The sequence below is a fragment of the Orbicella franksi genome, chromosome 3, assembly GCF_964199315.1.
Source record: "Orbicella franksi chromosome 3, jaOrbFran1.1, whole genome shotgun sequence".
In the NCBI taxonomy this organism is placed as follows: domain Eukaryota; kingdom Metazoa; phylum Cnidaria; class Anthozoa; order Scleractinia; family Merulinidae; genus Orbicella; species Orbicella franksi.
The window spans coordinates 31352160-31378655 of record NC_138147.1 but is presented as its reverse complement, the minus strand read 5'-3'; the positions used below and the strand labels follow the sequence as shown (position 1 = coordinate 31378655).

The window sequence follows — 26496 nt, the reverse complement described above, 5'->3', positions numbered from 1 at the left end:
TGTTTTCTTTTAAAAGTTAAGATAAAGAATCAGCCCATTTGAACCGCCAAAACTCTCCAAGTTGCTTCCTAAATATTCGTCAAGAGCTCCTATCCACATCTTCACGGCTGTAGTCAGTTGACAGCTGTAAGAACAAGTCAGCGGGCAAATATACAGCTTATCTTTGGCTTAGACAATCGAACGTGCTCTGAGGAGCTTGCGCAAGCCAGGTAGGAGCGAAATTTGGTTACTTGTGTAAATTGATGGTGAACAAGTGGTCGTCGTTAAAGGGTGCTTTTTCCTCTGGGGTCTCTGAAAGAACAAGACAATAAAAAAACCGATTTCAACTTCCGCGTTTGATTCAAGTCATGCGAGTCAAAGTTACTCTTAATCCGGCACCAGCTATTTTTTGATGCGGTGTCCGATAGCGATTGACAGGATTCGTGGAACGCTATGCTCGCACTCTGCTTGTCCAGCTTCAGTTTTTAAAGCCCTGTCGCTCTTGGGACACAGCCTGATTCAAACTTCAATGTCACGAACTTACTCTCTCTGCATTCGGGTCCAGTCCATCCAGGTCTACACTTGCATTTTCCGGTCAGCGGATCACACTGGCCTCCCTGACCACAAGAGCAATCCAGCTTGCATCCGGGACCATACTTGTCACTACAGTCTGAATTTAAGTGAAGTTATTAGTAAATACTACGCAGTTAAATTTCTTGTGGTAATTTAAACGGTCGCAAACTCGATATTTAAAAAACTTGCTATAGAAAGTGCTCACCTTGTCTACACTCGGGTCCATTCCTCCCTGACTGACACTCGCACCGTCCAGTCCTGGGGTCACACGAAGATGAGTTGGCGCATGTGCAGCGGTTCAAACAGTCGAAGCCATACCGTCCAAGAGGACACTCTGAAACGCAAAAGGAAGCAATTAAATTATCACCCACAATTAGCAAAGCAAAGTAATCTACACGCGGAGTAAAATCTTGCGGTAAACGAATTTGAGGTTAACGGTAAATTTTCCATGTTTCCTAGAAATCTTTTTTCTCTACTTATTCCGTTATAAGAAAGTATCGTGGACACTGGCATTATTTCAGCCAATCCTGTGGCAGTAATAGAACATTACACACCTTTACTACAATCTCTTCCGGTCCACCCTTCTGTGCAGTAACATTCTCCGGATGCTGGGTTACATGACCCTCCATTCATACACCTACAATGGCTAGTACAATAGATCCCATACCGGCCCGGGGGACAGCCTAGTGTATACCAAATGAAATATTAGAACAAAGCAGACAGGAAGAAGGAAGAGAGGAAGGGATTGGCTTGAATTAAGGCATATGGAAGCAAAAACAACAATCAAAAGCAATGTTAAAATACAATACAAGAATTAAAAGGTTTCCTCACTATATTGACATCGGTCACCATACCACCCCGCAGAACAAGAACAGCAGCCAGTAATCTTATCACACCTCCCTCCGTTTTTACAGTTACACCTTTCTTCACAGTCCAGACCGTAGAACTTAGGAGAGCATTCTAAACGGAAGCAAAAGGAAAGCAAATGGACAGTGGATTAGTTACTAAACACTTACAAGGTTGCAAGCAAATAAATAAAAGGTCATATATATGAAGTGCGGACAAAGATGATCATCCGCACACCTTAAGCGAACTCATAACGTGACCAGCTCTCAGTTGGCTTGATAGCTCAGTTGGTAGAACACAGCACCAGTATCGCAGAGGCCATGGGTTCGAATCGAATCCAAGCCTGAATTTATTTCAGGCTTTAAATTCAATTGTCAGCTGCTTAAGTTATGTATACAACTGTGAGGATCATTTGTGTCTTTACAACCTACTCGTTTGTGCAATAATGCTCATCCCGGTTGAGTGGCACTCAGACTGGACCCGAACAATTCCATACTGATGACGCCACTGTAGAAAACCCCGCACTGGCTCTGATTGGTTAATGCTCGTTTTTGAAGTTTTGCATCCAAGTAACGTTCAATCAGCGACTAACGTAGATGTCTGTAGAGTTACGTCATCAGAATGGAATCTTTTGGGTCATATTTTCACGCACGTCTTATTTAGGCTTGTTTAGGCTTATGTTGTGAATTAAAAAAAAAACCTTAAAGTCAAATTTTCTAACCTTTTTCACAGTTAGTCCCAGTGTATCCCAATCCACAATGGCATTTTCCATTCAGGTGATCGCAGATGGCGTCATTTTGGCAGGTGCAATCAAACTGACAGTCTTGACCAAAAAACCCACTCGAACATTCTGTCAAACAACATTTATTCTTCAGTTGAACAAATGTAACATCATTCTACTATGCTTAAACTGTTCCCTTGTGGCTTCTCAGCTCAAATTGTTCAAGGTATCACAAGGTGGTATTCGCAAAAAGATCCATGATTCTCTCTTTTTTAATCAGAAGAACTGTGCATTGCGTTTACGTCATACGTCATATTTCGTCAATTTTCTTTTACCTCTCTCGCAGCGCACTCCCTGGTATCCCGGATGACAATGGCATTTCCCATTCACGTGATCGCATAGGCCGTTATGGCAGGAGCATCTCTGCTGACAACCCTCACCAAAAGTTCCGGCTGGACAAACTGTTGAGAGAACATAATAAACTGAATATTTATTCTGTTATTACCACTGTAGTACCATACTGGAAGTTACGTAGAACACTGCAATAGCACCGAGCTGAAAGGACAAATTAAGCGGGAAAAAATGAACACTTTGGAACTCAGAGTCGAATAACACTTTGCTCTGGAATCGGGAAATGGTTTTCGTTTCATACAGGGTAATTGTTTGTCTTTACGTACAGACACACTAGAAGTCAAGTTTTCAAAACTTCCAAAAGATGCTTAGCAGTGGTCTCATCTCAGGACACATGACAAAATATTGAAAGTTACAAAATGTTAACAGTCACTACCGGCCGGGCTCAATGGAGGCTTACCGTGTTCACACCTGCTTCCTATCCAGCCCACGTGACATCTACACTCTCCTGTCTTCTGGTTACACTCAGAATTTTCTGAGCAAGTGCAGTTGAACATACAGTTTCGGCCGTATGTACCTTTTGGGCAGCCTATTCGAGAGAAAAAAAATAACGTTAGTTCTGTCATTCTACCCTTGTTTTTCTGTCTTCAATGAAACACTGCTTTTTCTTTTAGTAAAGTGAACAATGCGCTCCGGAAAAAGTTTATGAGTTTAATTCCGTACGTGCGATGAGTGAAGCAGATAAATTAAGAATGTCGGTTTACTTAGTTAGGCTCGATTTCCGCTGCTCTGTTGGGTCCGGTTCCAGTCCGTAGGTCCTCCCTCAGAAGAGTTTGGCGGGGAGGGGGAGACTCATTTTCCCTAACAACCGCTGGTAATCAAACGTACTGTTTACTCACCCTGTCGGCAAGTTGTTCCTTGACGCCCGGCTTTACAGAAACACTGAGCTGTGTACGGGTCACATATTGCCGAGCGAGGACATCTGCAGCTAAGCGAACAGTTAACGCCATATTTGCCAATTGGACAAACTGAAAGGAAAAACAAATGGAAAAATTGTTGGTTTTATAATTATAAAAAAATAAGCCTACATACCTTAAGCTTATAACTACCACGAAAACAAAAGGTCAAAAAGATAAAACTCCCTTTTCTCTCTAACCTATTTTGACAATAAGTAGCAGCGAAACGCTTTTGCACTGAGTTGAAAGCAACCGGACGAAAGACGAAAGCAGCGGAAATCGAGCCTAACTAAGCAAACCGACATTCTTAAGTTTGAAAACAACACTGGAGACGAATCATCGTAACATTTCGATTTCGTAAAATTTAATGATAAACATTGTAGATGTACATGTGTAAAGGTTTCACTAAATAACGTGAATTAACATTTCCTTGGTAGCCTCCCCGACGAACCCTGAAAAACACCACTTGCTCTAAACAGGCTTGAGCTAAGCGTCGCATACTGTAGATGAAGGTTTAAATTGTTTTAGTGGATCTCCTCCCTCATCGAACAGAATTTCTTATGTTGAGCAATAATGTTGTACTATCAAACCGTTAGGATTGGGCTCTAAATCCATTGCATGTTGGGGTTACGCAGGCTCGGTTACCATTGTTGCTGCAGTCTATTAAAAGTGTCATCACTGGATTGAAACAAGGCAAAATCGAATTCGCTTTGCCTACCTCTCTTGCACTGGCCAGTCATAACATGACACATCTCAAATTTAGTGCAATTGCATTTCTTGGAGCAGTTCTGCCCAAAGAAACCTTTCCGGCACTCTGCAAAAAAATAACATCGGAATAAAAATATGAGAATAGTATACGTCACACGCAAATCGTCAACTTTGTGTATTCGTGTAGTGGCATTGATTATCTCTCCTGATATGGCCCTGGTATTTCAGCAACACCTGCTCTTGTTCAGTGAAACCTGACGCAGCCGAAAATAAAAAGATTAGTAATCTCTTGGGACGATAGATAAGAGAGTAGATATCGAACTGTGGAAAGATTGAAGATGGAAATGCCGAAAAAAAGAAAATTAAAAGGAGAAAAGCAAGTTAGATTTGAATAGCCTGTCGCCTCCAACTAACGTATAACTGAAGTTTCAGAAAATATGAAACTATATAAGATTTGGAGGCGAACTTGATTTTGAGTTAAATTTCTAACAATATGAAAAACTCGATTCCTTACTTTTGTTACACTGCTCTCCGTACAGGCCAGCAGGACATGAGCAATTACCGGTCACGTGATCACAGGAGGCTTCTTTAGGACAAGAACATGTCGTGGTACAATTTACACCATAGAGCCTTTCAGGGCATTCTTGACAAAATTAAGATCAAAATAAGAATATACTGTAAAATCACCTTAAAGCCGTCCTAAAGCCCTCTCCCCCTCAAGAACTTAAATTTCGAAATATGTCCCAACTTTCTTTATTCCCTATCCAAATGTTTTGTCTTTGTGTCCTCTGGTACTTTATCTGGACATAGGATCCCTATACGTGTAGCCTCCATTGCTAATAAGTCTTTCTCTTTGTATGATTTTGATCTCTGTCCCATCCAACATCTGGATCAAAAGAAATAACCACCCCTTGGAGATTTTGGAATATAACTTCTTTGGTAAACAGGTTTTCATAAACGTTTATCTCCGCCTTGCTGGTACACTGTTACTCTAGCATTGCGCCGGGTAGGCAACGGAACTAAAGAGAGGCTTCCTTTTAGGCAAGCTAAAACGTTTCTATGAGTCACTATTAAGTTAGTGAAAACTATGTTACGAGGAATGAAGCAGTCTTGGTTAAGTGTTTACTTTTCTCACATGTCTTGCCGGTCCAGCCAGGAGTGCAGATACATAATCCCGTCAGTGGGTCACAGCTCGCGTTGTTCTCACATTCACAATCTATAACAAGACACGAACAGGTACGATGGTGTACGAAGAATCTTAGTTACACTCCTTTCTTTACCAGTCAGCTACTCTCAGTCAATTGTCAATTGTAACAGCTAGTCATAGAGGTAAGTACGAAATCGCTGTAAGAATACAGGGGTCAAACTGACAGTGAATTCAGGGAAATTAAAATGGTACAAAGAAATTTTCGCTACCTTGATCACAGGTAATTCCTGTCTTGTCAGGCGGACACAGACATCTCCCAGATATAGGGTCACATGATATGTTGTCTGTGCAGGCGCACTTAAAACTGCACTCAATTCCGTAGGTGCCGATTGGACAATCTAGAATTACAAAAAAAAGCAAATTCTGTGAATTAATTTATTTTTCATAAAAATTCGAAAACACTTATTGGATGTATTTTTTCTCTGGACCTTGGTCACAAGATTTTCCTGTTTTGCCAGCGCTGCATTGACACCTGCCCGTCACTACGTCACAAGATGAGTTCCCATGACAACCACATGGCTGGCTACAGTTTTGTCCAAAGTAACCATGACGACAAACTAGAAGAACAATAACGAACAATAAACATAATTATAATTTGTGGAATTTTGACAACGATAAAAAATTCAGAAGGTACTTGCCACGAACCTTTGTCACATCTTCGTCCCATTCTCCCTGCTGGACACTGGCATTCCCCGATATCAGGAGAACAGGAACTGTTAATGCAATCACACCGCTGACCGCACCCTATTCCGTACGTGTCACGTGGGCACACTGACAAAGATGCAATACAATCGTGCAAACAATGCTTAATTTCGTCAGGAATGAGTAATCAGCGATAATAACATCGCAAATGGATTGACACTTGCTACTATTCGATCCCTTAATACTGTTATTTTACTTTTAGCTTACACATATGATCTTTCCTTACTTACCTTCCTGGCAGTATTTCCCAGTCCTCCCCGCTGGACACTGGCAAGTACCCTCTACTGGATCACAGTAAGCATTATCAAAACATCGACACCGCTGAGCGCAACTGACACCATATGAGCCTTTCGGACAGACTATAGAATTAGGAAAAAGCTTTCAGATATTTGAATCGAAACAGAGGTGTTTATGTTCAATTGACTGCAAATCATCACTGAAAAAAGAGGCCAAATGGCGGTTGAGGAGCACCTTCGTCACACTTGTCCCCAGTCTTCCCCTTCGGACAAATACACCTGCCGCTGACCGGATGGCAACGAACACCAGGGTGGCAGTCGCAACGACCTCGACACTTCTTTCCAAATGTTCCTTGCTCGCAGACTGAAAAATAAAGGCAAGAACGTGAAGACGGGAATAAATTATCTTTCCGATATCTTCCAGCGGCCTCGAAACCTTAGGAAGGCTATGTAATGTCAATGATAAATCTGGCTACAAAGAAATTTAAAATATCTGATTTTTCTGGCTGAAGTCAAACAAGCGAAAAACGTTTTGGGAAAAAGGATAAAGTTACCGTGGGACAGGTAGTCACCAAAGGGAACTAAAAAATGGATTGTCACTCAAAATGACACAAGAAAAACTGATATATAATCTGACCTTTCTCGCACCTATTTCCAGTTCTCCCCGAAGGGCAATTGCATTCACCGCTGACCGGATCACAGCGGGCTCTACCAAGACACTGACATCTGTTCAAACAATTATGGCCGTATGTACCAGGAGGACAAACTGAAAAACACAAAAATAAATGGAGAGGTTAGTTTATTGGATTAATTTATAAAGACATAAATCGCACCAATCCTCCAAGTCATATCTGACTGTAATTACAGGATCTTATTCTTAAATAGGCTTATATTGGAGTACATGAGGTACAGTGAAGGCTGACTGAGGCCAAGGATGATATTGTCAAACACGAATGGCGCATGCTTAGTAAAGGGCGTGCTGGCTGTTTCAACATGACCATTAGAGCTATGTGGTGTTTAATATCAACCTCAATAAGCACTGACAAAAGAGAAACACACTTGTTGATGCTTGTGACATCGCTCCTTTTGTATATGCTAGTCTCAGATCAACCTTGTGGTATTTGCTTACATCGGTCACACCGCCTGCCGGTCCTTCCATCGGCACACACGCATGCGCCTGACATAGCGTCACACTTGATTCCAGCTGCGCAGTTGCAGACCTGGTCACAGTTGAAGCCGTATCGTCCTTCAGGGCACGCTGGTCAGAAATGAATTCATTATAAGCATAACTGAGTCGTTTGAAGGCAAAAGAACAATGCCAGTGCAGTTCGATTTATCAGGCCTCTAACCAGCTTTCGTCCGCCGCACTATAACTGTATTTCAGGAGAAAGCCTTAGCTGGTATAGTATTGTCAGCTTTCTGTAGGAAATTTTAATGTTTAAAACAATGAGCTCTTTCTGTCCTTTAATAGGTAAAAGAACCTTATTCGTAATAGGTAATCATCTTACAACTGATCAGCTAAACGGACTGGCATCCAACAGTACACTGTCTACTGCTGAAAACATTTTTCTTTTCTCATTTTAATGCTTTTCTGACGACGTTTTCTCAAAAATATGAAGCAAATATCTTTTCTTGAAGACTTTCACGGATATGCAATCACAGCAAGTAATTGCAACAAACTATTGCAACTTAGCGCTGAAACTCGGGAAAACGGAGTGAAAATCGCCATTTTACCTTTATCACACTTAAGACCCATCTTCCCCATGGGACAGATACACGAGCCTGTCACGGGATCACATGTCACAACATCACTACACTGACACCGCTGACTGCATCCGAGGCCAAACGTACCTTGTGTGCATACTAGAGAACATCGAGAAAGAAAAGAAACAGAAAACAATAACAATATTTAAACAGTTATTATTTATATTATCTTACTCAGCTGGCATATTCAAGCAAGTCTTTAGAAACGGCACCTTCAGTAAAGGGCATTTAAAATTGCGACGTTTTTGACATACCTCTTTCTTCCTCGACATCGTTTCGCCTAGCTTAAGTTCGCAAGTACCATATTTGTGCTAAAAAAACGTGTGTGGTCAGGATGGCCCAGCGGTCTAAGGCGCCAGACTCAAGGTGAAATTCCTTTACCGTCTAAATGGTATCGAGTGTTCTGGTCTCCGAATGGAGACGTGGGTTCGAATCCCACTCCTGACACACTGCATTTTATTTTTGAACAAGTTTTTCACTGTTTTTATTTTAATCGTTATTCCAGGCTACCAATGATGCTGTATAGCTGATTGGTAGACATTTACTTTCGATCGGTTTTAACCTGAGTAAGGAAAGTAATCGGGCAATAACTCTTCTCGTTAATGCACTGTTTATCCAACTTTTTTTTCTTCACTAAATCTGTATGTATACTTAGTCTTTTTCGTGCGTGCTTTGAGTTTTGTTGCAATGCATGTGTCTTTTTCTTATTTCCTCTTCTAGTAAATGACCCTAATAAATAATTGCTGTAATCACTAAGAATGGCTGCCCAGTCTTAATTAGCCCATTAAGGCTATTTCGGGCCATCATGTACTCAACTTTATTTTAAAACTTATTTTTGTAAACTTTAATTCTAGATCTGAGTACCAATAAAATTGTTGTTGTCGTTGTTGTTGGTTTTGGTTTTACTACGGTTTGAGATTGACTAAGTAGTCTAATTGGCAAGTAATTGAAACGGTTTGGTTTTACGACGTACACTCAATTGAATCCTGCTCTAATCTTGTTTGGAAATTTGCAAATTGATGGTACGTCAGGCATATATCTCCTATATTCGCAGATTACTTTGTAAATTGACGAAGTTTTGGAAAAGGTCTTGGTTCCATATTGATAAAGCGTCAAAAATTTTATACTAGTTTGTATGTGGTCAGGATGGCCGAGCGGTCCAAGGCGCCAGACTCAAGGTGAAATTCCTTTACCATGTGATTGGTAATGAGTGTTCTGGTCTCCGAATGGAGGCGTGGGTTCGAATCCCACTTCTGACAGATTTCGTCTTTTTTTTTTGAACAAGTTGCCACACTGTTTTTACTTTAATCCTTATTCCAGGCTACCAATAATGCTGTCTTGTTGATTTGCGAACAATTCTTTCAATATTGTTTCGGAATTTGCTCGTACGCCAGGCATATATCTTCTATGTTCAAAGATTACGCATAAACAAGCAAAAACTAAGGGAAAAAAATCAAGTTTCGGTGTCTTCACGACGCCATTGCGAAAGTAAGGAAAATTAAAGAATGCAAATTGTCTTTTTGAACAAGTTGTCACACTGTTATTCTTTTAACTTATCGTTATTCCAGGCTACCAATGATGCTGTCTTGCTGATTGGCAAACATTTCTTTTAGAGCGGTTTTCAATTTAGTGTCAAAAGTAATCAGGCAATTACTTCGTTTTTGGTTTTGGTTTTGGTTTTAGTTTAACTATGGTTTGAGATTGGCTGAGTAGTATATTTGGCAAGTAACTGGTTTGGTTGTGGTTTTATGACACTCAATTGAATACCGCTCTAATCAGTAATGTTAGGGAATTTGAAAACTGGTGGCATGTCAGGATTACATATCCTATATTCAAGGGTTATTTTCTAAATTGACGCCGGAATTTTTAGACAAGGTCTTGGTTCCATATTTATTAAACTTGAAAAATTTTAAATTAGTTTGTGTCTGGCCAGGGTGGCCGAGCGGTCTAAGGCGCCAGACTCAAGTTGAAAATCCATTACCATCCAAATGGTATCGAGTGTTCTGGTCTCCGAATGGAGGCGTGGGTTCGAACCCCACTCCTGACAGACCGCATCTTTTTTTGGAACAAGTTGCCACACTGTTTTTACTATAATCGTTAGTCCAGGCTACCAATAATGTTGTCTTGTTGATTGGCAAACAATTCTTGTAATGTTGTTTCGGAGTTTGCTCGTACGTCAGGCACATATCTCCTATGTTCAAAGATTACGCATAAACAAGCAAAAACTAACGAAAAAAAAAAAAAAAAAAACGAAGTTTCGGTGTCTTCATGACGCCATTGCCAAGGTAAGGAAAATTAAAGAATGGAAATTCTACGAATTGGTTTTTATCGTTAGCTTTTGCTTGTTTATGCATAACTAAATCCTTACTGATAAGAATATTGAAAGATTATTTTGTAAATTGATGAGTTGTTAGAAAAGGTCTTGGTTCAATATTTATTGAGCATCAAAAATTCTACAGTAGTTTGTATGTGGTCAGGATGGCCGAGCGGTCTAAGGAGCCCGACTCAAGGTGAGATTCCTTTACCATGTGATTAGTATCGATTGTTCTGGTCTCCGAATGGAGGCGTGGGTTCGAATCCCACTCCTGACAAATCACATTTTCTTTTTGAACAAGTTGTCACACTGTTTTTCTTTTAACTTATCGTTATTCCTGGCTATCACTAATGCTGTCTTGTTGATTGGAGAGCATTTCTTTTAATCTTGATTTGGAATTTGGGGGCATATATCTCCTCTATTCGAAGATATTTTGTAAGTTAATGAATTTTGTAGAAAAGGTCTTGGTTCAATATTTATTGAGCGTGAAACATTTTACGCTAGTTTGTGTGCGGTCAGGATGGTCGAGCAGTCTAAGGCGCCAGACTCAAGGTGAGATTCCTTCACCATGTGATTGGTTACGAGTGTTCTGGTCTGCGAATGGAGGCGTGGGTTCGAATCCCACTCCTGACAAGTCGCAGTTTCATTTTGAACAAGTTGTCACACTGTTTTTCTTTTAACTTATCGTTATTCCTGGCTATCACTAATGCTGTCTGGTTGATTGGAGAGCATTTCTTTTAATCTTGTTTTGGAAGTTGGTGGCAGATATCTCCTATATTCGAAGATATTTTGTAAGTTAATGAATTTTGTAGAAAAGGTCTTGGTTCAATATTTATTGAGCGTGAAACATTTTACGCTAGTTTGTGTGCGGTCAGGATGGCCGAGCGGTCTAAGGCGCCAGACTCAAGGTGAGATTCCTTTACCATGTGATTGGTATCGAGTGTTCTGGTCTGCGAATGGAGGCGTGTGTTCGAATCCCACTCCTGACAAACCGTATCTTCTTTTTGAACAAGTTGTCACATTTTTTTTCTCTTAACTTATCGTTATTCCTGGGTATCACTAATGCTGTCTTGCTGATTGGAGAGCATTTCTTTAATTCTTGTTTTGGAATTTGGGGGCATATATCTCCTATATTCAAAGATATTTTGTTAGTTAACGAATATTTTACGAAAGGTCTTGGTTCCATACTTATTGAACTTCAAATATTTTATATTAGCTTGTGTGTGGCGAGGGTGGCCGAGCGGTCTAAGGCGCCAGACTCAAGGTAAAATTCCTTTACCATCAAAATGGTAGTGAGTGTTCTGGTCTCCGCATGGAGGCGTGGGTTCGAATCCCACTCCTGACCAACCACATTTCCTTTTTGAACAAGTTGTCAAACTGTTTTTACTTTAATCCTTATTCCAGGCTACGAATAATGCTGTCTTGTTGATTGGCAAACAATTCTTTTAATGTTGTTTCGGAATTTGCTCGTACGTCAGGCATATATCTCCTGTGTTCAAGGATTACGCATAAACAAGCAAAAACTAACGAAAAAAAACCAACGAAGTTTCGGTGTCTTCATGACGCCATTGCTAAGGTAAGGAAAATTAAGGAATGCAAATTCTGCGAATTGGTTTTTATCGTTAGTTTTTGCTTGTTTATGCATAACTAAATCCTTACTGATAAGAATATTGAAAGATTATTTTGTAAATTGATGAGGTGTTAGAAAAGGTCTTGGTTCAATATTTATTGAGCATCAAAAATTCTACAGTAGGTTGTATGTGGTCAGGATGGCCGAGCGGTCTAAGGCGCCAGACTCAAGGTGAAATTCCTTTACCATGTGATTAGTAACGAGTGTTCTGGTCTCCGAATGGAGGCGTGGGTTCGCATCCCACTCCTGACAAATCACATTTTCTTTTTGAACAAGTTGTCACACTGTTTTTCTTTTAACTTATCGTTATTCCTGGCTATCACTAATGCTGTCTGGTTGATTGGAGAGCATTTCTTTTAATCTTGATTTGGAATTTGGTGACATATATCTCATAAAATTCGAAGATATTTTGTAAGTTAATGAATTTTTAGTAAAGGTCTTGGTTCCATATTTATTAACTTCAAAAATATTAAAGCATTTGTTGTGTAGTCAGGATGGCCGAGCGGTCTAAGGCGCCAGACTCAAGGTGAGATTCCTTTACCATGTGATTGGTAGCGAGTGTTCTGGTCTCTGAATGGAGACGTGGGTTCGAATCCCACTCCTGACAAGCAGCTATTTTATTTCCTTTTAAACAAATTGTTACGAAATTAAACTTTTCTTACCGTTAGCCAAAAATTTGTTTTGATAAATGGTAGAAAGCTGTGAAATTGGTCTCAGATATCGATTTTCTTATAATGTGCATAACTGTCGATTAAAGACTTTTTAGACTTAAATTTCTCAATGTTCAATAACCCTTTTAATAGACATCATTTTTTTATATCTATAGTTATGTTTAGTGGAAACATGTCTGCCACATTTCATACCACCACTGCGCTTACTCCAAAGCAAAATTATTTCTTACTTGTTTGACACTTTGTTCCGGTCAGGCCCGCGGGACACATGACATCACACGTGCCAAACACGTGATCACAACTCCCAGAGTTCGGACAGTTGCATGTTCGCAGGCAGTGTTTGCCGTAGGTTCCTTTAGGACATTCTGTAGAAGATAATCATAAATAGACTTTAGTTAAATCTACAAACGTAAGAAAAAGTAGGTAAAGTCTGCATACGAGCCAAGTGGCTCATCAGGCCGGAGTTTATCCCAGTTTCTGTAGCATGAAGCGACTAAGAGCATGTCTTTTTCCCCCTGGATGGGATGCTAGTCCATCCCAGCGTTAGCCCCAGCATAAAGCTTGCAGGTACCCATTTATACACCTGGGTGGAGAGAGACACCGGGAGTAAAGTGTCTTACCCAAATACACAACGCAATGCCAGGGCTCGAACCCGGACCGCTCGATCGGGAGCCGAGCGCACTAACCATGAGGCCATCCTACAAACGTACGTCAAGAAAATTCGTCGCTGAGCGTCAATAACCAATTTCGCATAAAAAGCGATTTAATCAAAAGGTTAGTCTTACTACGAAACAAAGATCGGAGTGTCTACCATAAACCTTGTTATTATTATTATTATTATTATTATTATTATTATCGTTATTATTATTAATTATAACAATGAGGATGAAGCCAGCAAACCATCTTAACTAACAGAAGATATTTTTGCATGCAAGCCCCGAAATTTACTTTTAAAAAGCGTCATTCCTTCTATCGCCAATCCTCATCCCCCAGAGTTATTCAGCTCACGTAATTAAAATTAATAAACGTTTTAGGTTTCTCTGCTTGTTCCAAACGTTGTTCATTACATATGAAAACAATTCGGCCAACAGAGTTTTCACATATAATTCTGGTACTTACTCTCTGTGCAGTATTTTCCTCGGTAACCAGGCTTGCAATCACATGCGCCATTTTCAGGGTGGCACCTCTCAGTGTGATCAACTTGGCATTTGCACATCTCCTTGCACCCTGCTCCGAAGGATCCTGAAGGGCACTCTGTGGAGACAACAAATTCATTTTGATATTTTAAAATGTTCGTCGGAAGCCCCAAAGCAACGCTATGTTCCTCAGTTTAGCTTATCGAAGATAATCTCGAAACAACGTAGGAAAAAAGAACGTGGCGTTATAACCAATATTTTTTCCTGTGCCTGGTTATTCCGCCTTTTAACATAGGTACTCAGCTAAATGCTACTTGCACGGAGCTCTTTACGTAAAATGGTCATGTGGTACAAAATCAGTCCACCATGCTCGAAGGGAAAAGAATCTTGAAGAATGCGACTGCCTCCAAAGCAAAGTGACTTCAATCAGTCTAGATTGACCATTCCCCAGTGTGGATGTCTCAGTGCAGTGCATCAATAATAATACGCTTTCCATCCAGCATGGTGAATGTTTATCCTCGTGACTGTTTTATGCATAAGGTCCCTTGGCTTGGCATATTTGAGCTAAACCACCTGTCAACTTTTCGGAAAACCTAACAAAATGCTCGGGTCGGGGTAACCTTAGCAATCTGCATTCGAAAGGTATCCGTCTAGTGGAATGACCATACAGGTACGTGCTTCATGTTATGCACATCCGAGTTGAGAACTGACTATTATGAGCCAGCCAGGCTTGAAACAGAATAGTTATTACCTTTAGCGCAGCGGGCCCCAAAGAATCCTGGGTCACACTTACATGTTCCAGTCTCTGGGTGGCAAGGTTCCATGTGAGCGCATGCGCACTGCTCCTGACAAGCAGCTCCATAGAACCCAGGAGGACAATCTAGCGCGACATGCCGAAATGGTTGGTTTATCAGTGATTTAACAACATCTTTAAATATAAACAAGAATCTGACGATTTCGGAGAAGTTAAAAACTAGGAACAAGGGAAAAGAACGCAGCCGATTCTCACCTTTGGCTACGTCGTTAATAAATGTTAACGTATTGTAATCAGGAGCTCTTCTTACTTTGAAGCGATTTTGCTTTAATTACTCCTTGATTTACATTTAAATTAAGAAATCTGCACACTTGTAGCTATATTTTAACATAGCAAGGCCTTTAGCAACGATTGTTTACAGTCCAAAAGTACTTACAAAATGGATTTAATTTAGTACATGTTAACTGATACTTTACAGGAAAGCTTTAGAGACGTGTACTTATGAGAAATTTGCGTCATGGTGCTGAACTTTGTTTCCTGTACCATCTTATACGTCCCTTATACTTGGTTAACATTTCTATGACCGGTGCGCATTCGGGTATTCAATGGAACATTTATGTAAAACCTCTCGATATACCCCCTCCCCTTGCCTCTGCACCCTCCGCCCCGTTCACAGGGCTAACTTGGGCTTTCGGAGACCGAAGTAAAACTTTAAGCTTTATTTCTCAAAACCACCAAATAGACGGGTCACCAATATTTCATACACGATATCTCCATTGGGTTGCAACCGAATGTTGTCAAATTTTCAATATTGGTGAAGGACACAATTGTCTAGGTCGTAAATCTCTAAAATCTGCAATTTATGAAGTGCTTTCCCTATTATTCAGTCGATACAGTTAATATTAATTTTTATTAGTAAACTTTCTCCCATTTTCACAAGAAAAAAATCCTCAAAACACTGTTTTCTAAGGTTTGTCCTGCAGACAACTTCTTTATGGACAGGATGAACTTAATTCGCTTCTCGAACCATTCATTTGTACGTTATCGTGTTTATAATCAAGGCCAACTTTTAACACTTAGGAGCCAGTTATTCATTAACTATTGTGGCATGTGACCTGGAAAAGCTCATGTTTGAAGTCATCGTACGAAGTACTTTAACGTGGTACCAAGACTACCCCTCAAAGTTTTTTTTTTAAAGCTTTTTGAAACCAAAAGACCACTTAAAGTCTTAGTTAAATCTAGATGTTGCCATTTCTGAGTTAGGCCTTGTTAACGATTGAATTGCAATTTGCTTGAGATTTTCTAACCACAAATACCGCCGCGAAGGTTTAACTATGTTCAGAATGTGCACGAGTTGAAAACGTGTCACGTGTCACTAACCTTCCTCGCACAGCTCGCCTACGAATCCTGGCTGACAGGTGCATGTACCAGTCACGTTATCGCACCGCGCGTCATTCTTACACAAGCATTTGCTCCCACAATCTTTTCCAAAAGTGCCTTCAGGACAGTCTGGTCAAATGGACAAAACAGAGCAAAGTTTTACTTTAACGCTTTCTGCCTTTATGGGAACCGCACAAATGGCGAATGATTATAGCCTGTACACGGAGACGTATTTGTGGCTGTCGCTTGTTTACCCCGAAAATAACTTTTGGCGGAGACAAGCGACAGCGAGAAGTACATCTGCGTTCGCAGGATAAAATGGGTCTTCTGTTTTTTGCTATGTTGCCAAAGTGATGTCATATGCTCACTCAGATCTAAGTTTCAATAGTGATTTCCTTGAAAAATGTAGATTCTGTAGCATTGACCAATTTTTCATCACGGGTGCAGAGATATGATTGCCTTCTATAAACATTGAGACCTACATAAGTCTTTTATGCCAGTGCACAGCAGTTACAGGTTCGAAGCTTCATTGATCTTGTTTTTACTTACGATCATCACATAAAATTCCAGTCCAGCCAGGAGGGCAAACACAATGCCCATTTCTGATGTCACACCGAGCGCCATTTTGACAATCGTCACATGTCAAACGACAGCCGGGGCCTATATACCCTGGGGGACAGGCTGAAACGGCAAAGGAAGTAGAGTGTCAATTCTTAATGCACCACTTCTTCCAAGAAATTTCACATCTCAAATACCATCCAAGTTAGGCGGCGCAACTAGAATGAATCAATAACTTTGTTTAAAAGTCAAAGGGGTATTATTAGCTTTCGCAAAAACTTAAGGTCATTCCACTGAAATAGAACCTGCACTGAGAGTTTTGTGAAACTTTGCCTATGGATTGTTTATATTATAGGAACTTGAATTTTGAAATAAAAATGAGGGATCCCCATGTTCATTTAGGAGCAACAGCACCTTGTTATATCCACATAAATTCTTATAATAGCACCATAATTGTAGTTACGATTGCTTGCTAAATTCACGTTTCCGACGATTGCTTCTTGTTCTACACTGAGAATTGGTCCATATTTATTTTACACAGAGAAATTTATTACTCAATTCAAAACAACAGAAGAAAATGATAGGTCACCATACTAGTTTGCGAGAAAATGACGATTTACCTCTGTGGCGAGGTTCAGCCGTAAAGAAAAAGCCGCCATTTTTTAATGCGCGCGCGCTAATCACGCGTGCAATTATGCGCAGTAGGGAGGCGCGATGCAATACTGGGGAATGACCTTAATAGCGGGCACTGAACATAAGTAATGCCTAGTTAACATTACCTCGAACACCTAGTGCATAGGTTTGCAGTAAAGTATAGAAAGATGTGTTCCTCGTGGGATGAAGGGAAGACAATACATGTTGCAGCACTGTGGGTTAGCATAGAATGCCCTAAACTTGTTCTTTTACCTTGGAGTCCTTGTAACTCTTTTGGCTGCGTAACGCTTGAGTCTTCGAACGCATATGACCGCGCTGTTGGACGTTCAGTGAAAATGAACAAAACTGTGAAAGGAGAAATAATATTCACAGAACATTACTAGTGTTATAACACTTGACTTTGTTCGGTTTTTGTTTCTCTGTCCATCCGTCTGTCCGTCCGTCAGTCAGTCAGTCTGTCGGGCAGTCAGTCATTCAGCCCATCCGTCCGTCAGTCAGTTTGGCTGCTCGCATGTCTGTCTGTCGGTCTGTCAGTCAGTCAGTCAGTCTTTCTGTCTAAATTTGCCCGCTTAATAAGTACAGGCCATTTTGTATGTACAATAGCTTTCATATCTCACCTTTGCACGATCGTTGATCTGAATCCAAAACATACCCTGCTCTACGGCAAAAGCAACTAAAAGAACCCAGAGTATTCTGACAGCCCTGACTACAACCAGAAATGCCCTGAAATGCAAGAAGACTGATTTGCATTTGCTAACAAGAAAAACAAAAAAGAAAAATAACGCATGCTTGCTATTGTGTTTAGCTAGAAACGAATAACTTGATTTATAGTGCAGTCCCTAAATTCCGCCTTCCCCACGCGCTATATAGAAGTTGAACGCAAGCCCCGAATAGGACGATGGGCTACGTAATCTATTGAGTACTTTTGGAAAGAGATTAAACCCCTGATGGAAAGGAAAAGCGTTCTCCAACCGGGTGTATAATTCAGCATCAGTAGATAGTTCAAGACATTTTCCAATTTAGGATGTCTTTTTTGAATGGCACAATCTCGTCACATAATACAATGGAACATACAAGTCTAATTTCATAACGGTGAAAAGAGAGATATACGGGGCCGGATACTCAAAAGCTTTGACTTACCAGCTTACACTCGTCCGAATCCAAGCATCGCCTTGGGTTTCCAGGTGCGACCACGTGACCACTTCTACACTCGCACCTATAAAAATAAAATATTTGAACCTTGAGTAATTCTTACATCGCGTCACGGTTTATGTACAGAGTAGAAACAGGAAAAACATGCAAAACCGCCGCAATTTAGGACAGAAAATAACATTTCACTGGGAATAACAGTATGAGTTAATATAACAAGTTCTCCATACACCACGATCGAGTATAACAAGTTTGCATGATTTTCAACTGAAAATCGCTCAAATAGGACAGCCTTACACAACTTTACTATACCTGTAGGATCCGTATGTGTTAACACAGTTTTGTTGACACATTCCGTTGCGCACAGAACATTCGTCGAAATCTATAAGATAAATATAGATAAAAGATAAATGGTCGAAATAAAATTGTGGTCAAAAGGTAGGTTATTGTCTAAGCCCAGCTAAACGCATGCCACCTTTCGAAGCATCATGTTTCAACATTATTTCGTGCAACTTGTTGTAAACGTATGGTCACTCTGTTGAATTATGTTGGATCAGTGTGTAGCAGGTAACGATTTTACTACGTGCTTTGTTAAAATCCCGGGGGGTACTCCCTTATATGGGCTATATAAGTATGTGCAGCCCCAAAGGGTAGGGATTTTAAGCCGTTTTGGTCATAACTAGGGTGTCGATTTTGGCCATATTGGTTTTAAATAGGGTATGGTTTTAGTACTTTATTGTCGAATTGGGTATGTTTCTTGGAAGAAGCTACTTTTCATCATTATCAATGACCGTCGACAAAAGCTCTTCATAACTTATGTTTAAGGCAACTGTGCCAGCCGCAACGGTCATAAATAGGGTATCGAATATTTGGTCAGGTCATAAATAGGGTAGCAAAAATCGCAGATTTTGGTCATAAATAGGGTAAGGGTTTTGGGAAGTGGGCTCCAAACCCCCACCCAACTTTTCTGGGAGTACCCCCCGGGGTTAAAATTGTGTGTGTTTGGTCGGGCTCTCACAGAACGAAGATCAGCTGCTTTGTCCTTCCTACTAAAAGGGACAAGCGAAGGGTTCTTATATGAAGGCAAAACCCCCAGGAGGGGCTGACGCTGGAAAACATCAGATTTTCAAATTCGCCGCTTCATGTTAAAGGAGCTCATTCATAGAATTTTGAGTTGCTTTGGCCACGCAAAGAATAACCTTGAATTGAAGGGAAGCTGAAAACAGTAGTTCACTAAGATAGAAAAACACCAAAGAGATAATATATAGATTTAGGCCAGCCTAAAAGCGTAACTCCTGGGCTGGGTTGTTCAAAGCCCGATTGAGCTAACCCAGAAAAAGGGAGAATTTTGATTTGAGTTTTGTAACTTTGCGGTGAGGTTTCTGTATATTGTTTGGCCTTCTGTTTTGAGTTTTAATAATCACCATATACACAAAACAAAACAGCAAAAAAATTTGTATAGAAGAAAAAGTTATAATTCGATAAACTTTAATCCTGGGTTAGCGTAAACCCGCTTCCGAGCAATCCTGCCCTGTTTCCAACAAGCTAACCCAATATAAGCCCGCGATCCAATCGATAACCAGCACCTGGTCAGCGGTCAACTTCAAAAAAACACGTGACCTCGAGGAGCCGTAAACTTGAGCCCGCAATATGGTCACGTGATACTGGTCAGCAGATACCTTGTTTTGACAGGTGTCAATTGATCATAACATGGATTTCCAATATCAAGGAAGTACACGGTAATCCAAGGCTGCATGTCTCTGTCAACCTATTATTTGGAGTATGGCCTCAATGTTGGGCAACTCCGCCGCCGCCGCCGCCGTCGTCGTCGTGCGTACGCGCCCACGAGCAATACCGCTAGCCACGATAACCACGAGAAAATCAACTCATGGGTTTCCTTTTCCTTCCTAAATGAGTATGGGGCTCCGCTTGGCGGGCCTTCGGGCCGCCGGAGCTCCGCTAATAATAAACCATAAAAGGAACAAGGATGGTTAAGGACGGAGAAGATTAATGCGGATTACAAAAGCTTACAAATGACGAGCCTGAAAAATTTAGGCTAAACTTTTCAAGATACGCAAATCGTGACGTAGTTCCTTTACTGGGTATTTTCAACTTAAGGTGGCTCAATAGGGTAATGATTTATCGAGTTCCGAGCGCTAGTGTTATGTTTTAGAAGCTGTTTTTGTATTCGTTTTAACACCCAGTCCTCTCAAACTTATAGCATGTAATAAGTAATGAAGTGCGTTTTTTACCGTTTTTATGGCTTTATTTGTGATTTTATTGCATATCCTTCGGTGAAATCTTCCAATTTTTTTACATTACGTTAAATCCGGCGGGATACGAATTTTAAACACGAAAAAAGTAGGGTTTAGAAAAGCAGTTTTTAAGATTTTGTCACGTTTATGTGTTTCACCGCTGCGGAAAACCAGTCAGATAGATTTCCCTGAAAAAACAAGCTTCAACTAAAGTGAAGAATATATTACCCGTCGGCCAAAGTTTACGGAATTCACTGAAGGAAACGCGAGAGAATTCACAATCAGTTTTGCTTTTTGTGCTCGTGTTGACGTCATAAAATATCGAAAAACATTGACGTTTTCTTTTGAGCGCGCGCAGATTACTTTAGCTTTTAATTTGTGCTAAGCGCGCGTGCGATCGTAAAACTAAAGGGAGCCACCTTAAACATACAGGATTTCACGTGCGTGAGAATTTACCCGTAAACATATTCAGTAATAAGAACTAACAATACTAACACAACACCCACAAGCCGGAAAGTCTTTCTTAGAAGCAAACAAACTAATCAAACTAAAGGAGATTAAAACAACGACAAAAAACTTTAACAGTAAAGAATTGAGATTGGGTCCGACACGACACTTCGCTTTCGCTTACAAGCCGGTAACACCTCAACTGGAACCTAAAAATTTTAAAATTGTTGAAATGAACATCATAACCAAACAGGGCAGCAATCGTTTTAGTTCAGTAACCAGATTTCGAAATGTAAGGTAGAGTATGCCAGCCCAAATATCTCGTAGAAACTGGATTCTGCTGAAATGATGCACAGGAGAGTTAAGTACAAGGGCTTGTCCACTCTATAAGGGACCGTTCATTTTTTATGAGGTAGGGGGGGCTGGTGGGATTTGGGGGGGGGGCATGCGAAAAAAAATGGCTTTCGAGGGGGGGCCATCCCAAAAAAATAAGGGGAAAAGGGGGGTCACGTGAAATATTTTAGTAAAACTTTAAAATGGCATCATGTTTGAATATCAAAAAAATTGCTATAGAATAAACATAGAAGGCAGGATACAAATTTATTACAAACTTTCCTTCTGCTTTAAAAAACGTTTGGCGACAAAAAGCATTTGTAGCTACTGAAAAGAAGTATTTAACACTGTTATTTTCGAATGCAACTTTCACTGGCACTCATCTTCATCTCCGCTGTCGTCGAGTTCTTCGTCGCCGCTTGTACTGCTATGGGAGTCTCTTTCACCAATGCTGCAAGAAGCAGCAATGCTTTCCGTCAGAGTGTACTCTTCAGGGTACATGAAGGTGTAAACATAATCTCTGACTTCCCGCTCAAGGTTGGTGGTGATTCTGCTTCTTGCAACATTGGTGAAATAATTCCCTTCCAAGAACTGTGCGATGTATGGCCCATCTCTTCTAAATATCGACGTGGCAACATCCTCAACTTTAAGACACTCTTCCGGGACGGCCGTTCTAGGAGGGTACACAAGGCATTGTGGAAGATCATTTCCTAACGGGTTTCCAACACAGATTCCATAAACTCGTTGGACGTTGTTTTCAGTCCGCTTCCTCTTTCTTTCATTTGACTTTCTGCGGTTTTCTTTTTTCCTTCTCCTTTTATTGATGTGCTGTTTGAGTATGCCTTTGAATATGCTGTTATAATTGGTCTTCTTATTTTCTAGTGCTTCCATGTCCTGCGTGACCTTCGTCAACTTAGCTTCTGTACATTTGATCTGTTTTACATTAAAACTGTGGGCAAATTCTCCGCCCTGCTTTAAAGCAAGCCCATTGGACTGAAAGAGTGTGGAATCGTGTTCCTTTACGTCTTTCAATATGACATTCAACTTTTCCACCATTGCTCTGTGCTCTTTGATGGAGAAGTTCAGTTTTCTTCCATCACTGGGCTTCAACTGGTACCCTTGCATGGAAAACTCACTCGCCCTTTCTGAACAGCCATCCGCACTTAGAAAGATTGCTTCTTTTGCTTGTAAGATGTCAAACTGCCTGGATCGTTCAGCTGTAAACCTTTTCTTAAACGACTCGTCGCTTTCGCCATTATTGCGCATTTTGGAATGAGCCTCTTTCATGATGCTCATGTAGTAATGCGCTCTTTCCCCGATTGGATTAACAATATAAAGAAGAAAGAGCATGGAAGTGGCAGGCTGGTTTTATCTGACCCAGAGAGCGTTGCTCTATTTGCAGATAAGTTTATTGTCAAATCGAAGTTTGTGGTGGATTATCTTCAGCATCTTGAAGTGCTGGAATTTAAAAGGAAAAAGAGAGCAGAAGAAAAGGCAAAGTTAGGGAGGAGGATTATCCTTGGACTGAGTTGTGCGAAGATCTAACCAAGCTTAAAAAGCTACGTGTTCCAGAACTAAACAAGTATTCAAACCACCACGGGCTGAAGCAGCATTTGAAAAGCAGCAAGAGTGAGAAAGTAAAGGCAATTGTAAGACATTCATGCTTGCAGCAGAAGAGTCCTCTCAGAGCTGGCCAACCAACACTGAGAAATGCCAGGACATCGACACAAAATGACCACAGGGCAAGTGCTGACAGCAGTGAAATGGATGAAAGTGACAATGATGAGTATGACAGTGATGCCATTGACTCTGGAGGAGACGATGACTCAAGTGACGTCATTCTTGCATTCATCAATTCAGATGAGGAAGATGCCAATGAGAGGCCAAATGCCACATGCTCAGGGCGAGCCACAACTAGGAGATCCGAAATTGACTTCTCTTTCTTTTGATTTGTTTTTTAAACAACAGCTTTCTGTCGTATAGAGATTGTAAATATTGTCTTCATAGTGAGCACAATAACGTGAAGTAGGGGGATAATAGAGAAATATTAAAAAAGTTGAAATCTAAATATTGTTTGTTCAATTTTTTTTTGGGGGGGGTCATCCCAAAAAATGACCGCTATAAGGGGGGGCCATGTGAAAAAATTGGTAAGCTGAGGGGGGGTCATGCGATTTTTAAATGGCGCTTCCCAAATTCCACCAGCCCCCCCTCCCTCATAAAAAATGAACGGTCCCTAAACAAAAACACTGCGTTTTGTACGTACAAAACATTTTTCTTTGTCATCGTATTTGGGCAAAAATTCCAAAAACAATTTAAACATAAACGTCACTGCCGTAATGTTCTTGCATGTAACATCAGCCATAAAGCTGACGAAGTAATAGAGCGTATACACTCACGTGTCCAACAGCTATGCAGATTTATTGGAACAAAAGAAAGTGCTTACATCAGAAAAGATTTGAACTCCCACAGGATTGGTTTGGTACACCAACATGGCCGCCGTTTCATTGTACGTTTCGGAACACCAACATAGCTGCCATGACGTCATGTGCATACGCTCCATATACGTGTATATATTTTAACAAAAGATCGAAAAGGATCCTGCCTGCACGGCTAGTGTCTCCAAAGGACACCTTTACATATTCCGCCTTTATTTTTGCGGTTTCCTTAGGTGTAGAAAATTTAAGAAGTGTCAAGTATGCGCTCCTTTTGTGCAATACACCGATCTATAAAAGCAGGAAGTTGTGGTGGGCTGTGTCAGTTTTGTAAATGAATGGACAAAGGTTCTTACATGAGAAAGCGGCGAGACTGCAACGACAAACCACCAGATGGTTTTGAGACAGCCAAGAACTCCATGGATTTCAAGAAAGGCATTCAAGCGGTTTGAAACTGACAATAGTAAGACTGATTGATAATAGTATAATAAGGGAGACTAAAGAAGCACTGATACAAAGATTATTCAAGCTACTATACTAGCCTAAGTAACCAAGTTATTATTAAAACAGTTCTGTGAGGTTTAAAGATCAAGATGTCACTAGTTGCCGCTTGGGTTAAAAATCCTTACAATAATCCTTAAAAGCTGTAAGAGCTTCATTTAATTCCTGCTTATTACACTTTGTTCTTAGTCTTGGGAGTTTAAGAAAGGGCCATAATTAAAGAATCAAGGGAGATGGACCAACGGGAAGTAAAGTTCGTATATTTCGACTGCGCCATGAACGATTCGGCAGGAAAACTTCCGTTATGGAGATCAGTAACTTGTTTAGCTTGCAGCAGGTTCCTGATAGAAAGCAAACTGTCGCAGAGCGCTATAATTGCGGGTAAAAATCGTGCACCTCGCAAGACTTTGGGATGAGCGGGGTAAAGAGCCTATCCTCAGGCTGCCGTGCTTTGTGCACTCCTTTAAATTGGTAGCATAGTGAGCTCACAGAAATACAGGGACTGCTTTTCAGTCCGCCTGCTCACAGTTCTCCAGAAATGAAGCATTTCTGGTTCTAGACGCATTGTACTTCAGCAGGGCTCCTGATTTCAGTGATTCAGTAGCTGACACTTTCAGCTAGTTACACTCACTCAGTGACACCCGGGTACCTGGTACTCCTAAGAATAGTCTCTTGTTGCATGGAAAACCTCAATAACTGATGAGGTCATGGAAACTTCATCCAACAAATCTTGATGCGACCTGATCGGTGCCGGGGTGGGGGAGTGTGGGTGGTATAGGAAAATCACTAGACATGATGTGTATACGAAGTCCAAGCATGTAAACAGCAGCCGTGATGCCTCCAGGCCACACATAAACGTTTTCACCCCGGCGTCGCCAAGAGCCGTCACGGTGAATTTGTTGACGGCAGTTTTATAGAAACAAGTTCAAGTTTTTACGTACACTAAAATACTGATTGTTTTGGTTCACCTTTGGCGCGGAGATCGTTTAATCATCCTAAGCACACATTACTAATATAACAAAAGCCAAACAAATCTCTTTCACGAAAGGCCAGAGGTCTTACCTTGTTTCTTAAAATAATTCTCAGCCAGATTACAGCTCGAGATAAGGCAACTTGAAGAAAGATCAATTGACAGAGAACGAGATCTGTCAGCTTAGCCCAGAGAGACCTCGGAGTATATGCTACTAAAATCGCCTACAGGCTTAAAATATTGTAAAATTAACCAGTTGGTGAAAAAAGCCTTGTTTAATAGCTTCCTGCGACTGAGGCATCCCTCCCAAGCCAAGAGAAGATTCCCAGTTATTGAAAAAGGAATTTCGCACGGCAGCGTGGTGTAATCCTCAGCTTTTAACTTATTTACAGCTTGTCAAGTCTTGTTATCTGCATTAATAGACAATATACGATAGATCATAAAATTATTCATGATTTATTGTGACGGGAAGAAACTATCTCATTTCTGCGGTTAACCAAAATGCCAGAGCTACAGTTTCACATAATTGATTTAAAAATTATGAAAGCAGATCTTTACTGTAACAGAAAAGCGCAAAAATTCGTCGTTTCGAATTCGTCTCCTCTTTGTAAAATAGTTGACCTTAAGAAGCCGTAAAAAAATACCCGCGAAAATATTTGGGTCAGCAATATCTTTCTGTGTTGGATTTGGGGTTGGAGTGCGAGACACATGTGGACAAATTCATGAAAGAATTTGAACTTTTCCCGGTTTTCGTGGGTAGAATTTATTACACCAAGTCTACTAAGGGGAGAATTCTTAATGCACGCGTCTCTAACCGATAGTAGCCATGTCTGTACCTTTATCCCGTGCAATAACCCAAGAGCGGCTGTGTTTTCGCTCAAAATCACATATAAAGGTTTGAATGTTTGTATTCATCATAGCTTACCTCTGCACTGACAGCGGTTAACAAGCCTGAAACCTCTTCTACAAACACAGCGAATTCCTGCTACCGTCTTAATGCAACCTTGTTCGCAACAAGACTCGTCAAATTCTGCACAGTCTACCGAAACGCAAAGAACCAAGAGTAGCCAAGCAATCCACTTGCCGAGAGAACTCATTTTCTCGCTGTTCTTACGCCAGAGTTTTCGATTGTGCGATTTCCGACCTGATGTGACCCTGTGAGTGTTTAGTGGCTGTCTTCTCGAGACACGCAAACCGGAAATCTCAAATAAAAACACCAAATGGCCGCATAGCTGTAAAACGGAAACCCTCTTCCTCTAACTAATTAGC

At 40.7% G+C, this 26496-nt stretch overlaps 1 protein-coding gene and 9 non-coding genes across 10 annotated transcripts; 9 read left to right on the top strand and 1 right to left on the bottom strand.

The window, feature by feature from the left end:
- Nucleotides 1–200: 200 nt before the first annotated feature.
- On the bottom strand, nucleotides 201–26324 carry LOC145482011 (uncharacterized). Its single transcript, XM_081460591.1, has 30 exons — nucleotides 26153–26324; nucleotides 18602–18671; nucleotides 18281–18356; nucleotides 17758–17863; nucleotides 17393–17485; nucleotides 16478–16609; nucleotides 15929–16057; nucleotides 14546–14674; nucleotides 13778–13912; nucleotides 12889–13023; nucleotides 8014–8142; nucleotides 7409–7537; nucleotides 6917–7045; nucleotides 6515–6643; nucleotides 6274–6402; nucleotides 5987–6112; nucleotides 5770–5898; nucleotides 5551–5679; nucleotides 5261–5350; nucleotides 4649–4777; nucleotides 4145–4240; nucleotides 3370–3498; nucleotides 2931–3059; nucleotides 2455–2580; nucleotides 2120–2248; nucleotides 1384–1512; nucleotides 1107–1235; nucleotides 758–886; nucleotides 524–649; nucleotides 201–291 (listed from the first exon to the last, which is right to left on the bottom strand). The coding sequence occupies exons 1-30, from the start codon at nucleotides 26322–26324 to the stop codon at nucleotides 227–229; spliced, it is 3612 nt and encodes a 1203-aa protein (XP_081316717.1). The 3' UTR covers nucleotides 201–226.
- On the top strand, nucleotides 8372–8490 carry Trnal-caa (transfer RNA leucine (anticodon CAA)). Its single transcript has 2 exons — nucleotides 8372–8409; nucleotides 8445–8490. It is a non-coding gene; the product is annotated as a tRNA-Leu (tRNA).
- Trnal-caa (transfer RNA leucine (anticodon CAA)) lies at nucleotides 9184–9302 on the top strand. Its single transcript has 2 exons — nucleotides 9184–9221; nucleotides 9257–9302. It is a non-coding gene; the product is annotated as a tRNA-Leu (tRNA).
- Trnal-caa (transfer RNA leucine (anticodon CAA)) lies at nucleotides 9972–10090 on the top strand. The gene is made up of 2 exons: nucleotides 9972–10009; nucleotides 10045–10090. It is a non-coding gene; the product is annotated as a tRNA-Leu (tRNA).
- Nucleotides 10516–10634, top strand: Trnal-caa (transfer RNA leucine (anticodon CAA)). Its single transcript has 2 exons — nucleotides 10516–10553; nucleotides 10589–10634. It is a non-coding gene; the product is annotated as a tRNA-Leu (tRNA).
- Nucleotides 10872–10990, top strand: Trnal-caa (transfer RNA leucine (anticodon CAA)). Its single transcript has 2 exons — nucleotides 10872–10909; nucleotides 10945–10990. It is a non-coding gene; the product is annotated as a tRNA-Leu (tRNA).
- Nucleotides 11228–11346, top strand: Trnal-caa (transfer RNA leucine (anticodon CAA)). The gene is made up of 2 exons: nucleotides 11228–11265; nucleotides 11301–11346. It is a non-coding gene; the product is annotated as a tRNA-Leu (tRNA).
- Trnal-caa (transfer RNA leucine (anticodon CAA)) lies at nucleotides 11583–11703 on the top strand. The gene is made up of 2 exons: nucleotides 11583–11621; nucleotides 11657–11703. It is a non-coding gene; the product is annotated as a tRNA-Leu (tRNA).
- On the top strand, nucleotides 12121–12239 carry Trnal-caa (transfer RNA leucine (anticodon CAA)). Its single transcript has 2 exons — nucleotides 12121–12158; nucleotides 12194–12239. It is a non-coding gene; the product is annotated as a tRNA-Leu (tRNA).
- Nucleotides 12476–12594, top strand: Trnal-caa (transfer RNA leucine (anticodon CAA)). The gene is made up of 2 exons: nucleotides 12476–12513; nucleotides 12549–12594. It is a non-coding gene; the product is annotated as a tRNA-Leu (tRNA).
- Nucleotides 26325–26496: the final 172 nt, after the last annotated feature.

Coding starts and splice junctions, on each gene's coding strand:
- LOC145482011 (XM_081460591.1), bottom strand. CDS start 26,324: ATGAGTTCTCTCGGCAAGTGGATTGCTTGGCTACTCTTGGTTCTTTGC. Junction 16,610..17,392: donor AGAGTTACAAGGACTCCAAG/GTAAAAGAACAA, acceptor TTGCCGTTTCAG/CCTGTCCCCCAGGGTATATA. Junction 3,060..3,369: donor AGGAACAACTTGCCGACAGG/GTGAGTAAACAG, acceptor TCTCTCGAATAG/GCTGCCCAAAAGGTACATAC.